General features: G+C 37.0%; 5 protein-coding genes across 5 annotated transcripts; 2 read left to right on the top strand and 3 right to left on the bottom strand.

The window, feature by feature from the left end:
- Nucleotides 1-189: 189 nt before the first annotated feature.
- RHIMIDRAFT_265155 (60S ribosomal protein L4-B) lies at nt 190-1,485 on the bottom strand (the record flags this gene model as incomplete). Its single annotated transcript, XM_023611793.1, has 2 exons — nt 190-1,314; nt 1,483-1,485. 2 exons carry the CDS (start codon nt 1,483-1,485, stop codon nt 190-192), a joined length of 1,128 nt encoding a protein of 375 aa, XP_023469787.1.
- A 74-nt stretch (nt 1,486-1,559) lies between these two features.
- On the top strand, nt 1,560-3,919 carry RHIMIDRAFT_265150 (Mov34-domain-containing protein). Its single transcript, XM_023611792.1, has 10 exons — nt 1,560-1,832; nt 1,888-1,966; nt 2,017-2,285; nt 2,335-2,412; nt 2,464-2,657; nt 2,709-2,839; nt 2,893-3,030; nt 3,085-3,200; nt 3,259-3,361; nt 3,414-3,919. Exons 1-10 carry the CDS (start codon nt 1,657-1,659, stop codon nt 3,480-3,482), a joined length of 1,353 nt encoding a protein of 450 aa, XP_023469786.1. The 5' UTR covers nt 1,560-1,656; the 3' UTR covers nt 3,483-3,919.
- A 49-nt stretch (nt 3,920-3,968) lies between these two features.
- RHIMIDRAFT_222514 (kinesin-domain-containing protein) lies at nt 3,969-6,139 on the top strand (the record flags this gene model as incomplete). The annotated part of the gene is made up of 7 exons (XM_023607458.1): nt 3,969-4,048; nt 4,102-4,314; nt 4,365-4,390; nt 4,466-4,836; nt 4,899-5,196; nt 5,252-5,621; nt 5,700-6,139. Coding segments are annotated over exons 1-7 (1,761 nt in total), but the record flags the coding sequence as incomplete, so codon positions are not given.
- Nucleotides 6,140-9,031: 2,892 nt separating this feature from the next.
- Nucleotides 9,032-9,936, bottom strand: RHIMIDRAFT_57094 (uncharacterized protein). Its single transcript, XM_023615422.1, has 3 exons — nt 9,711-9,936; nt 9,147-9,652; nt 9,032-9,071 (listed from the first exon to the last, which is right to left on the bottom strand). Exons 1-2 carry the CDS (start codon nt 9,754-9,756, stop codon nt 9,240-9,242), a joined length of 459 nt encoding a protein of 152 aa, XP_023469784.1. The 5' UTR covers nt 9,757-9,936; the 3' UTR covers nt 9,032-9,071; nt 9,147-9,239.
- Nucleotides 9,937-13,010: 3,074 nt separating this feature from the next.
- Nucleotides 13,011-13,175, bottom strand: RHIMIDRAFT_185170 (uncharacterized protein; the record flags this gene model as incomplete). Its single annotated transcript, XM_023605844.1, has 1 exon — nt 13,011-13,175. A coding segment is annotated over one exon (165 nt), but the record flags the coding sequence as incomplete, so codon positions are not given.
- Nucleotides 13,176-14,489: the final 1,314 nt, after the last annotated feature.

Genomic DNA, 14,489 nt, shown 5'->3' with positions numbered 1-14,489 from the left:
CTTCTATCGTCAATTGTATACTTTTTTTTCCTAAAAATAGACACCTTTTCTTCTTTCTGTGTATTTCGCTCTTTAATGCAGATCAATATACCCATCATCATATGCACACACACACACACAAACACTATAAAGAAATAAAGATGTATTGTCTACAAAATAGTCTGACATTTCATAAATATCATTGGTTTATTAAGCAGAGTGGAGAATTTCCAAAAACTTCTTGCTGGCAGCAGTAGAAGTACCCTTCTTCTTTTCAGTCTTGGTAACCTTACCAGTCTTTTGAGACTTGATGATTTCAGCACGACGAAGAACTTGAGCATAAGGGTTGAGACGGTTCATGACACCTTGATTCTTGAGAGGGTTCTTCTTTTGGGTGAAAGGACGCTTGTGGTGCTTACCGCCAGCAGGACGAACGACAGATTGGATTTCGTCAGAGTTGATGAGACGTGCAACATCAGGGTTAGTCATGATGTGAGCGGGCAAGACATAGTCCTTCTTCAAAGCAGCAGGAGCTTCATAAGTACCGTAAAGCTCATCGAGAAGAGCGAAAGCAGACTTGGTCCAGATGATGAAACGACCGAGGTGACCACCAGGAGCCAACTGCAACAAGTTGAGGCGACGAACGTTAACAAGTTCGAGACCAGGCAAGTTGCGGAAGGCCTTGACAAGGCCATTGTCTTCATTATAGATAACGAGAGGACCACGGCGTTGGCGATGACGACGGTTACGAAGCTTACCTTGGCCAGCACGGAGTTTACGAGAGTTGGAAACTTTAACAACATCGGCATAGGCATTGATAGCTTTCAATAAAGCGACGGCTTCTTTAGTCTTGGTCAATTTTTCAACAGAATCATCAATAACAAGAGGAACCTCCTCAATCTTTTCAACACGATGACCACGAGCCATGACCAAGGAAGGAAGGGCAGAGGCAGCTAAAGCAGAAACGGTAGCAAAACGCTTTTGGTTCAAGTTAGTCTTGACTTGCCACTTTCTCCAAGTCTTTGTGGGAGCAAACATACGACCACCACGACACATGTTACCAAAGGCAGCTTGACCAGCACGGTGAGTACCTGAGCCGTTGACACGAGGAATACGAGCAACAGCACGACCAGTACCCCAAGATTCAGCAGAGGTTTGTTCACCGGCCTTGGCAGAGACAGAGTGAGGTTGGCGCTTGTTCTTGGCCATGTTAGTGTGGACAAAGTTGACAATGTCGGGACGAATGGGTGCCTTGAAGACAGCAGGAAGAGGAACAGTGGTGGTGGTGGACTTGCCTGAATCGGCATAGACATTGATGACAGGTCTGGCAGCGGACTATTGTAAAATGAACATGTTAGTGAATCTGCAAATCTGAGCACATGCCATCATCTCATGTGTAACAACAGTTGACATGCTGTTATTGCGTTGTCAGCGTAAGATGTTATACTGTGATGTGAACAGAGAGAGAGATGGATGGATGGATGGATAATTAATGTACTTTACCATCTTTGTTTTTTAAGATTGTAAGAGAAGGATTCAAGGAGTAAACAATAGACCTCTTTGTGCCATGATATACAGCGTGAGGCGCCGCCGCACTGGTCGGGTTTTGAATTGTACCTTCTTGTTCAACAGACTCATTCGCTTTTTAAAGCATCTTTGTTCTGCTCCCTTTTTGAAATGCCTAAATCACGATCCACAGAAGAGCTTGAACAATTAGCCAACATCACAGTTGATCATAACATTCCAGTCAAACTGTACTTCCGCTCTGCAGAGTTATTACTTAAGCAAGCCCGAGTATATAAACTTGAAAATGACTTGGAACATGCATATATTCTTTATATGAAATATACAAAGTAACCATTCTATTTTATGCTGAACAATAGATAGGAGCTAATATGTAACTATTAGCTTAGGTGTTAACGAGCTACCGAAACATCCGGGATATAAGAAACCTGAAAATAAGAAAAATATTAGGGCCTTGAATAAAGTAAAGATACACAAGAAAAAAGCTTGGCATCTTTCTAACATGCTATAAAGAACTGCCTGGAAGCGCTAGAGGCTTTAGAAAGCATAAAGCCTAAACTAAATGAGGCCTATAATAGATACCATTACCAACAATATCAAGCAGCTGAACTAGAGAGCGTGCGAGAAAAGCCATCAAGGGATGAAGATCAAGCGAATATACCAGCTGGGCATGAATTGGATGGGCAAACAATAGACCGACTGGATGATTCACTCAAAGAATGGAGTCTTCAGGACGCGTTAAAAGGTGTTGCAGGTGTAGGATACAATGAACCATCCGTGAGGTAAGGCGGCAGTAGTAAGATGAAGTATGTATGCTTACAATGCCTGTAGTGATCATAGCCATGCCACATATAGACCTTATGGAACAACAGAATACCCCAGCCTATCTATTCATAATCAAAGTGACAAGTAAGTTATATAGGCAAGTTACCCACTACTGCTTTTAATACTAGCCATTAGCTTCAGTTATCAGGCACCACAGCCCAGCTACCGACCAATGTCCGTCCATTCCGTTCCGCCAACGCCACCTCCCAAGATACTGCCTCAACGTCAACAGCATCCCGCCATACCACCAAAGGTGCCGATCGCTTCTGAAAAAATAACACCAGCATTACCACCAAAGATAAAGCTCAATTCCGGACCAACCGTGGATGGTAAAGATTATAGATAAAGAGAAACAACAAATGCTAACTAACTGGTTATAGCTTCCTCAGAAAGAGGTGAACCCCTCCGTCGACTGATCTTACCAAAACGCTTACAGACTAGATTTTTATCAATCGCAGAACCCAACACTCGTAAAAAGATTGAAACGTGTGGAATACTCGCTGGAAAACTGGTAATGGTGTTATTTTCTTTTAAAGAACATGTATCAATATCATCTATGCATAGAAAAACAATGTCTTGAAAATCACTACATTGATTATACCAAAGCAGATAGGTACATCAGACACATGTACTACTGAGAATGAAGAAGAACTATTTGACGTTCAGGATAAATATGATCTTCTCACTTTTGGCTGGATTCATGTAAGCATAGATACATACTACACATGGAAGGATGTAGCTAATTTTACAAAAAAGACACATCCAACACAGTCTTGTTTTTTAAGTTCAGTTGATTTGCACACACATTGCTCTTATCAGCTTATGTTACCTGAAGCGATAGCCATTGTTTGTTCACCTTCCCAGGAACCAGAGTAAGAACTTATGATGATTGTTATCTAATGACTCGATCTTTACTGATTTCTGCTTCAGTTTTGGAATCTTTAGGTTAACTGATCCACCTGGACTAGATATCATCAGTAATTGCAAGAGACAGCCTGCCTTTCACCCTCATCCTGATTTGCCTATTTATACTGTAAGTTTATTAAATTCGGAAAGTGTGTAGACGAGTGTTAATATTGTTATAGAATGTTATGGATGATGGACATGTTAGAACACTGGATTATGACTTTGATATCCTAGATTTGCGGAAATAACTTTATCTATGAATAAAGACCTACAGCAATTGGATCTGCATATAATGTACTGTTAAAATACACTGCTTACTTTTATGAATTCTACGAGATGTTTAGAAAACATGAATCTCAAGTCTAGGACTAACGTCAAGCTCGCAACTATCTCTCTGATCAATACTACCATAGTTGTATGTCACAGTTTGGATAGGATATATTTTTATATAAAAGCGAGACATCTTTATTCATCAACTATAATCACATCTTTCCTTTTACAAGTGATAATACTAATGTCTTGGAATTGTCTCCCATTACAAATGATTCAATATGTTCTCTCATTGATTGATTAAAGTGTTAAAAGCGCTGGTATCTCTTTTTCGTTTATGTCGTAAACTACAAAGCTTACCACCGCGTATTAACAAGATCACAGACAGATGAAGATATGTAAGATTAAAACTGAGCCGTAAATTATGCACTCTAATTTTGATTTTATTGGACATAAAAGTAAAGCAAAAGAATTAACCCTTTTTTTTTTTAATTCAACTTGATGAACAAAGACAACACAGCACAAACTGCTGCTGTTCAAGTAGGCAAGTATTATAGAAACAACTCAAAAGCACCTTTTTAAACAATGCTTAAATAGCTGTTCGAATACGTCCTTTAACAGAAAGGGATCGAGCACAACCTAGATTTGCCAATTCAACCAATGGCGATGTTCTTCGTGCTCATGAGAAGCATGTACAAGTCGTTCCTCAAAACAAATACTTTACCTATGACCATGTCTTTGGAACAGAAACACAGCAAAGTGACATATTCACTGCGCTTGGACAGAAGCCAGTGTATAAGTTTATTGAAGGTACACGAGAACATTTTTATATTTTATCAACGAGCTCATGGTGATACTAGGATACAATGTGACAATTCTTGCCTATGTAATAATTTGATTCTAAATTTAACTAGCAAAAAAATAGTACTAAGCTTACCATGCCTTCTTTCTATTATCTTAGGGCCAAACATCATCTGGAAAGACGTATACTATGGGTACAGCACAACACGATCAACAGATAAATCCTAAAGAGGAAGGTATTATACCTCGAGCCATGTCTCTTTTATTTGATTCACTGTTACAGAAAAGTATGGATCAACCAGCTAATGGAATTCGCAGTCTTCGAGCACCTACACAGACGTCAGGGCAGAAATATAGATACTCCGTTAAAGTATCTTTTGTTGAAATATATAATGAAGAGCTCATTGATTTATTAAACCCAGCACCACCACATGAAAAGCCACCAGTGACAATTAGAGAGGATACAAAAGGACACATTTATTGGACAGGAGTTAAAGAAGTATCTGTAAACAACACAGATGATGTCTTATAGTAAAGATTTACTTGCAAAAAAAAAAAAAAAAAAGAAAACGCAACTGACACCTTCTGCATAGTTATTTACAACAAGGAACACAAAACCGAGCAACGGGGTTTACAGATATGAATGAAAAATCAAGTCGATCGCATGCTATTTTCTCGGTGACATTAAAGCAGGAAAAATGGGTTCCTGGAAATAGTCAGTCAGGCAGAGCTAGTCCTACACCATCAAGAGCTCAATCGCCCAAACAACAAAGACTCTCTATGATCAGCCGCTACTCAAGCAGTAATAGCAATAACAATAGTGCAGAAGATGGAGACTGGGTCATTACATCATCAAAGTTTCATTTTGTTGACTTGGCTGGTAGCGAAAGAGTAAAGAGAGAGAGAGAAAAAAGCATTTGGAGAGAGGTATTGACTCTTTTTATAGCTTAAACGGACAGCTGCCGAAGGAGACAGAAGAAAAGAAGGAATCAATATCAATGCAGGTTTATTAGCCTTGGGCAACGTCATTTCTGCATTGGGAGATCCTTCAAAGAAAGGCACGCATGTCCCTTATCGTGACTCAAAGCTGACTCGACTACTACAAGATTCACTTGGTGGAAACGCAATGACGCTCATGATTGCTTGTGTTAGCCCGGCTGAGTCAAATCTGGCAGAAACCTTGAATACACTTCAATACGCCAACAGAGCAAGAAACATCAAGAACAAGATGGAAAAGAATGAATTGGAAGAATGGATGACGACAGATAACATTGACTTTTTACGAAATACAATTGCAAAACTAAAGAACGAACTTCGTAAATCAAATAGTACTCAGACGACTCACACAATACCCACAAAAATGCAAATTCCTTCTGACAATAGGTTCCTGTCAGATTTTAGCGACGACTATTCGTCAACGAGTAGTCCACTTGCTAACGGTGATTATGATGACTTTTGTCATGAGCAAAACCTCCAGATTGCTGATTTACAGTATCAGATTGAAGACTTGAAAGCAAAAGCAGAGATTATGACCCAACGAAACGTCGTGGTCGAAGCAGAACTTGCTCGACTACAACAAGCCAAAAATGGTGATATTGATTTTCAAAAGACTGTAGAGCCGGTGATTGAAGAATACGAAAAGACTCTATCCGGATACGAATCTCAGTTAGCCATGATCCGTGCTGCGCTTAACCATGCAGAACATGCCTACGAAGAACAACTTGATAAAGCACAACAGGGTGAACTTATCATCGAAAAGCAGGATAAAACGATTGCTGAGCTGCGAAAACGATTGAGTAAATTGTTAGAGAGACAACAAAAGGACGAGAAATATATTGCAGAACTGGAAAAGAAATTGATGACTACTGTGCAAGAATCTGTGCAGGATAGGGAACTGATGATGGAGCTGAGAGGAAAGATTCTAAAGCTAAAGGAAGTTGATGAAAACACAGAGAATTATATTCGTGATCTGGAGACACGACTGAATACAAGTGAGGAAGAACGATCACAGCTCAAGACTAGACTTGAAGAGCTGCAAAAGAGTGCAAAAGAAGAATCACTCATTGCAAATGCCAATGAATCCTTATCTTTGCACAAGTCTGAAAGCTTGGATGAAAAGGATAAAGAACTAAAGTCCTTGCGCGAAAAATACGAAGCAAGTGAGAGACAGAAACTGGAGCTTCAAGCTAAACTTGATCAACTTCTTTCTGAAAGTACGATGGAATCTAAGAGTCCTCAAGAAGATGAACGCAGACAGATACGCAAATTAGAGATGGAGTTGGCAAATTTACAGCATGATCATCAAGAAACTTTGAAAGAATTTGACGAACTTTTATTAAGATACCAAGAGGCACTCGATCATGCTGATGCATTACAGTCTGTACATGGGGATAATGTAGACCTCAAACATAGCCCCACAGAGAATAAAGAAATACTCGTTTTACGGGACAAGGTCAAATATCTAGAACGCGAATTAACAGTAAAATCTAGACAAGATAATAATGAAGCCTCGACTGAAACTGAATCCGCTTCAAACAAACAAGAAACATCAGGTCTATTACAACAAGACGAATCTATCGTCCAGAACTTTAGTGAGCTTCAAAGACAGTTTGAACATTTAAAGATGGAAGCACAACTTCACTCTATCAATATTGCAAACCAACAAACAATTGAAGCTGACATATTCAACCAAGATATTACTATGGAGGAACTTTATGAAAAGTATGAGTTACAAATGGCCTCTTATAGACAAGAAATTAAAAACGCTGCAAGACTGTTGAAAGAAGTTAAAAAGATTAAAACCAGAGAGATGAGAAGCAGTATGCAACAGTTTAGTGCTAACGATGATGCATATACTAATAATGGTATACCAAGCATTAGCTTTGAGCATCGAGTGCTGCTAAGAAATATTACAAACTTGGAAAAGCAGATGAGTGAACAAAACGAAAAGTTGAAGACAGAAGCAAAGAAATTTTCAAGCGAAATTATGGAAATAATATTAAAAAAGGATTCTGCATCTAACGAGCATTCAAATATTCCAGCCTCTAGTACATCTTTGTCCAGCAGCACACCCTCAGCAGAAGACACTGTGCTATCAGAAGAAGATATTCCTGAAAAACAGACCAACCAAATCCTTGCTTTAAAACAACATGAAGAAGCTCGAAGTGCTCTACAGACTAGACTATTTATCGCAAAGCAAGACTTGATGTGCCATAAAAGCATTATATCAGTGTTGGAAAACAAGCTAAGGAACGTGGAGATCACAGTTGCGTTATACAAAAAGCGTACTGAAAACAATGTTCTGTCTGTGGATGATGTGGAAATGGAGGAGCTCATGTTAAAAATGGATGCTATGAAACTTCAGCTGGAAGGCAGTGAAAAGTTGGAATCAAAGTCAATATCAGATGTATAATTTTGTTTTACTATTCATAGTTATTTAATCCTATTGTTATTGTTATTGTATATCAAGAAATACCCTCATTTTACCCCCAATATTCAGCCTATATCTCACGTATTAGATATGCTTGTACATTAAAGTCTTAAACTAAATAAAATGATGATTCAATCAGAATGATATATTTTGTAACGTAATCTTTTATATGTTTGGGCGCTTGTCAGTAAAAGATAAATAGAGTTTTGTGAAGTCAAAACATGCGAATTGATTGTCAATCACTGCAAACTCTTAATGGCAAAGGGCGCTAAACGAATGGAAAAAAACCAGTAATCCCGTTTTCTTTCTGTTGTCATTACCTCCTGAAGCTTGCTTTTACCTTCTTCTAAATCTTTGTGACTATCCCATTATAGCAAACACTTAGTGCACTCAAAAATGTACTCAAAAATAGGCTAATGCTACGGCGCTTCTTCTAGGCACTACATGTGACATCACTTTACAACTTCACACTATCAAAGTCTCTGCCTAACCTAAGGCTGCTCAGTTCACTCTCTCTGATATAAAATACGAATTTTTCATAATTGCAAGTGAGCTAAGTGGTCTTTATTGATAGAACTGACAACGTAAAACTAGAATAAAAAATAATAACATTTCTTTTTTATCTCTTTCTTCTTGAAAAGAGACAATTCAAGATGGTAGCTTTATAAATACATGTTTAACTTGACGCTACACGTCGAATAGTTTTGTTAGACGACATCATAGGTAGTGAGTAGAGGTAGCACCTGTAGTATTAGTCTAGCTTCTGGTGAATGTAGTGTTTTTCTTTTTGAAAAGATACTACATCGCGTTCCTTTGGTTCATATACATCATAACATAATGACAGAAAATCATTTTCAAAGTTTGTTTGACGAAATAAAAAGGAAGAAGCTTTATTTGGAAGGTAAAGCGCTTTATCTTCATGAATGTTTGATTGCATACGTTTTATTTTTATTTTTATTTATTATTTGTATAGATTTTTGAACCTCTGAACCACGTAATTGGACAATGACGACCTATTTGTCCAAATTAATTTCTGAAGACCCTGCAGTCACTAGATGTAGCGCGTCCAATAGACTCATTAATGACGCGACGATAATCAAAAAACATGTGATAGCAGGCACAATCGCCGAGACAATGGCAAGTACGATGGCATGCTATTCATAGGTCAGTACGCTTTATTTTCTCAGGCCATTATGATTATTATTGTCGTTAACTAGTCTCTACGAAACCCAAGAGGAAAAAACATTTAATGCGTTTTTGTCATCCATGCCGGCCAAATGGCTCAAAGGGCACTGAAATATGGTGTTCAAAAGGTAATACTGATAAGGTAAATGAACTACGAGTCCCAAAATTGAGATATAAACAGATGTAATTAGTAAAGCAGTCAATGATATGAAATAATTTCACTTACAAAATATTTGTTGTTGTTAAGCAATCAGTACAGGTTAATAAGTTATCAAAGAAGACTCACATTTCAAGAAGTATTACTGTCATCAATAACAGGCTAATCTTCGTTTGCACTAAAGAAAGAAGCGGCAATCATTTTAAATTTATCAGTGTTGGATTGACTGACTTGCGGATCAAACTGAGGAAAGATTGCATCAAAAAGGAGTGTTACTAGACCTGACAGGCTTATTGCCATTGCGATCACAATGCTCTGTCTTTTCACTGCTTTTTTTACTTGGATAGAGACACAACTTGGGTTGTCACAAACAAATGCTAAAATTGGATATTGTTGAGGAATTCCAGTCATCTTCTTCAAGCCAGAATGAAGTGCAGCCAAGGAGTAAAGATCTTCAATATGCCCTAATATGGACATAACACTTGACTTGGTGTATGGTAATACGATTGCAACTAATTTAACAAAGACTAGCATACATGGTTTTCTTGTTATGAAGTAAAAAGTGGTTGACATGCCTAAGAAAATGTCAAATGAGTTAATACTGTCTATATCTCTTTCCAACGTCCATCTCACCAGTTGTTTGAAAGCAGATCACACCATTTAAGTGGTTGGCATTCATTTCTGCTTTCGCAAATAAGGCTAATCGATAAAAATCATTGATTTGGCATGTGTCGTTGTCTTTTGAAGCTTGATTTCACAGAAACAAAATGTCGAAACGTATTGATAACACTCGTATTTATGCACGGAATAATCTGGACGCTTTCTTGCATAATCAGGCATTGGTAGGACATTGGCACTTGTTATAAAAAATAAATAAATCCGTTGTTACCCTAAGCGGATTGATTTCACTGTTACCATTGTGCAAAATGAGATGGATTATCAGCAAACAGGTGCTGGATCAAGGGATGGATGTAGGCTCATGTGAGGTGACTTTCTGATGACAAACAGGGAAGATCTAAATCCTTGAGAGTAGGCATTCTTTCAAAAGAATCATCAGTATAAGCATGTCACAAAATACAACGATATACAAACTCCCCGACATCAAAGGAAGACTTACGATGCTTCAATTGCCAGTAAGATATTTCGTTCAGGCACAAGTTTCGATTTTGCCAGTTGAAGGAGGTCAACGCGCGAGTCGATTGTGTCTTTGGTGTTATCACAGTATTCCTAAAGAGATGGTTGTAGATGAGAATGTTGATTGGAATAACTATTACATATCATACGTTGAGTATAGTCTTGACCTTTTTGTAATTCGTGGCCACAAAGAATTGCTGAAAACCAATTCCATCCATCAAGCTTGTCCTTATGTCTTGCTACTGCTGTAGACTCAAAACCTTTGATAGAATATTGTCATATAAGCTACGCCTCTGAACGAAAAAAATGGATGACATAGCCCTAATAGAAATAAAATAAATAACAGGCACAATACACAAAAAATTTGATTATACAGAAGCTGACAAAAGAAGGCAACACTTGATGCACTCAAAAATAAACCAATACCACGGACACTACATCTACTCACTATCTATGATGCCTTCCAACAAAACTTTTCAATCTGTCGTGTCAAACTAAACATGACTTTTATAATATCGTCATATTGGTTTGTTTCTTTTCAGGAAGAGGAAGAAATAAAAAGAAGTGTTGTTATTTCTTTATTTATTCTAGTTTTATGCTGCCAGTCTATCAACAAAGAACCAAGATCAATCACGTGTAATTATGATAAATTCAAATTTCATATCAGAGTGAAAATAAAGCGCGGCTCTGAGAGCATTTACCGCATTTTCAGCCTTCGCTTCGGTAACATTTTAATTTATTTTGCGGAGTGATTTTTTACTTTGAGGAGAGTCTTTTTTATTATTCGCAAAGTAAACAAACACAGTTCACAAACTTGAAGGAAAAAAACAAATCTGAATTACCAAATATAGAATAAAAAATTGGAACTTAAAATATGGTCGCATGGTTTTGTTTACTTTTGCCATGGATAGCAAATCACATTAGAGTTTACTATTTTAAGAGCTTTTACAAGGACAAACATTAGAAATAACCCTTTTCTTTCAATCACTCTGTAACTTCAAACATTTCTTAATATATCCTTTTTTGGATCACTTTAAGCAGCCCTATTATATCAGGGCATATTACTTTTGGCCACCCTGTCCCAAAGAGAAGAATTTGGTGTACTTCAGAAAACCTAACGTTATTAGGTGCTCTTCAGTTGCTTATATGAAATAAGACGTTGACGGCGTATTCTGCATGATAGTACCCTGCTTATTCAGCACGTTATTTCTATATCCGTCCTCGTGGGGCTAAAGTTAAAGTAAAATAGAAACTTTTAAGAATAGCGAAAGGTAGGAAAATATGCTTGCATAGAAAATATACAAATATGTTGAACTAACTTTAATGAAGAAAGGAAGAGGACAGCACACAGCCCTTAAAGTGTATCCTTTATAACAGCTTTGTGTAACATAGCCCGTTTCATAAGATGCGCGGTTAACTAGATCCGTATACCAAACATTAAACATTTGTGCATGTGAGTAAGCATTGAAACACGTATCAAGATTTGCGTCTCCACATAATTTACCAGAAAAAGGGATCAATAAAGCAAGTTAGTGCTTACCAGGTAAACTTTCAAACCTTTTATTGCGCAGTAAAGAAAAAAAATGAAGGGGGAAGCAGCGCTGTGCTATGAATCTGACTATATGGCTGTACAGGTATCACAGCGCCAAATCAGCTGCTGATCATTTTAGGATTCCTTGTTTTTTCTCTGTTGCACAGGATTGATAATAGGTTAAAGTAACCCTTTTTCTTTTATGATGTACAGAATATGTTGCTTTTGCTTTCATAATTTGCAACATCTTTTACTTACTTTGGTGACAAGTGTTAAAAAAAGGGGAGTGTGCATAAACAATACAAGTTAGATATTATTAATCTCTGTATTAATAGATACATATACACATTGCCCTATGTCTTACAAGCATTAATAAAGGGTTTTTAATAGAACTCAATATGTTCTTTTGCGATACAACTACACGTTTTTTAATTCTATCTGGACGTCAGTGTGCTACAGCGTTGATGTAAAACATGAAAATAGGACAAAAGAGTGATAAAGAAAGCAATCTTCAAGAAAATAGGTTACATGTTTCATCTTTTGTTAGAGCATAAAACGTGGCGTATATACACATATGCAGCATTGCGTCTTCTGTATTTTGACGGCTATAAACAAAGATATTATACAGGTTTGTTTATTAAGATAATTCATATTTTTCTCTCTTTTTTTTTTTTCATTTATACAGCTGGATTACGCAAATATAAAATAAGAAAAGCAAGAAACTATAAAAACTACAGGAAACAAACACAGAAATATGAAAAAACATAGTATATAAATGCATGCGTGCAATCGATGATAATAATTAAGTATACAATGGCATAAGTAAACGGCGCTTAGGTGTGAAGCATGTAAGTTGTTGATCTATGTTGAATTGCTTGTTTTTTTTTTTTTTTCTTTTTTTCTTTCTTTCTAAAAGTAATCTGAAGGTTATATCTGTTGAATAGTAAAAAAGGCATCCTAAAGTACAAGATTAATATATCAATACGCATTCTGATTATTCAATGTTATATCGCATTACCTTTGCCATATTTTCAGCAATATTGCTTCTATTATTGTTATCGATTGGCAAAGGGATCGTTATCCGTATATTTACCATCAGATTGACGCGTTGCTTCTTGTTCTATCATGTATGTATCAATACTACTGCTTCGCGATCTCTCGCTCGGATAGTTGATAAAGTAGCTTGAACTTCTGCTAGCTGTACTATGGCTTGCTTCGGGCATTTGTCTTGCTTGCTGGCTTTCGGATTCAAGTAAAGGTTGTAGGATACGTCGACGCGCATTAATAAACCAATTACTTATTTGGTTCACTCCGAGACCTGTTTCATCCGCAAGCTCTTGTTTTTCCCTTTCGGTTGGATACGGATGCCGTTTATGCAAAATCAACCATCGTTTCAGAAACTCGGTTACTTCCTTTGGCAAGTTTCCTCTTCTTTTTTTACGGCACAAATGGGGTTTATGAACGTGATAGAACTGGGGTTCAGAGATAAATTTTGTAGAAATTGGTTTAGGTTGTCTGCTCTCAAACTGTTCTCTGTTGATATTATTGTTTTCTTCACGAATAGGGAGGTCGGGAATAGTTCCTTCTCTGTCTGTGCCTATAAAGTATAATGGAGGTGGTGTTTCAGTTCTCGTTCTTGGTTCTAATGCGTCAATTATGGATTGATCTTCTTGTTTATTGTCAATAGAAGGCGACGTAGGTGCAAGGTAACTGAACGCTGAGTCGGTATAGTAATTGACTCTCTTATTAGCAGCTGATATACAGTCCATGTGCTCGTCTATTGATTCAACAAGAGAACGATAACAAAAAGGATGAATAAACAATGACGGACTATTTCAATTCCTTTTTTGTACAATTATTTTTCTCTGTACCTGCTGCGTTTGCCTTTGAAAACGTATCATAAAAGTATGCGCCCTCGTTCATCCAAATGCGTGTATTATGTTCAAGAAATCGTTCTACTTTTAACCAATGTGATTCTATCGCTTCCTTTCGACTACTAGCATTGGGTTCGCTCAACGTTTCGTTATTGTTGAATAGTACAAATGGCTTAAATACTTTATTCTGCACAAGGTTCACCCTAAGAGTTAGTAAGATAATGCTTTTCAATTAAGTCATCGTCAACACTCATTGATGCACACAGATGTACTGTTTATCTTTTATTTTCTCGGTACTTATGTGCATCATTGTGTTTTATTATTATTACTTTAACTCTTACTTTTTTATCCATGTTATATGTATCAGAGGCTATCTCTTGAGATTAAACACACTAAAAGAAGAGCAAATAAGGTAAAGTATAAGATAAAAGAGAGAAAAGAAGAAGAAGGACTATTGACAAGAGGTAATTAATGTGAATAAAAAGCAGAAAGAAAAGGAAAAATAAAAAATAGAGAGAGAAAAAAAAAGGGAATTTGATTTAACTCTAATAATATCCAACAGCAAGTAAGTGCTGCAAAGAGGAGCACGCCTTCACATAATGAGAGAAAGAGGGAAAAAGATCATTTTGTTGTCTTGTTCACAACTTTTTTTTTTAGCATCTCTAGTCTTTTGGGAAATATACGTACCCACATTTACTCTGTATATTCGCATACTCGTCATTGGTTTGGGTCCTTACATTATTCTTTTTCGATAAGGTGACTTTGAGAATTATGTAAGAATTACACTGCTCTACGACACTAGTGAGAAAGGTCATGAGTTGCAGTAACAATGCACAAGGACAATATAAAATGAAAAAAGGATCAAAATTATAT

The sequence above is a fragment of the Rhizopus microsporus genome (genome assembly GCF_002708625.1).
Source record: "Rhizopus microsporus ATCC 52813 unplaced genomic scaffold scaffold_2, whole genome shotgun sequence".
Classification (NCBI taxonomy): domain Eukaryota; kingdom Fungi; phylum Mucoromycota; class Mucoromycetes; order Mucorales; family Rhizopodaceae; genus Rhizopus; species Rhizopus microsporus.
This window is presented reverse-complemented; position numbering and strand designations above follow the sequence as displayed.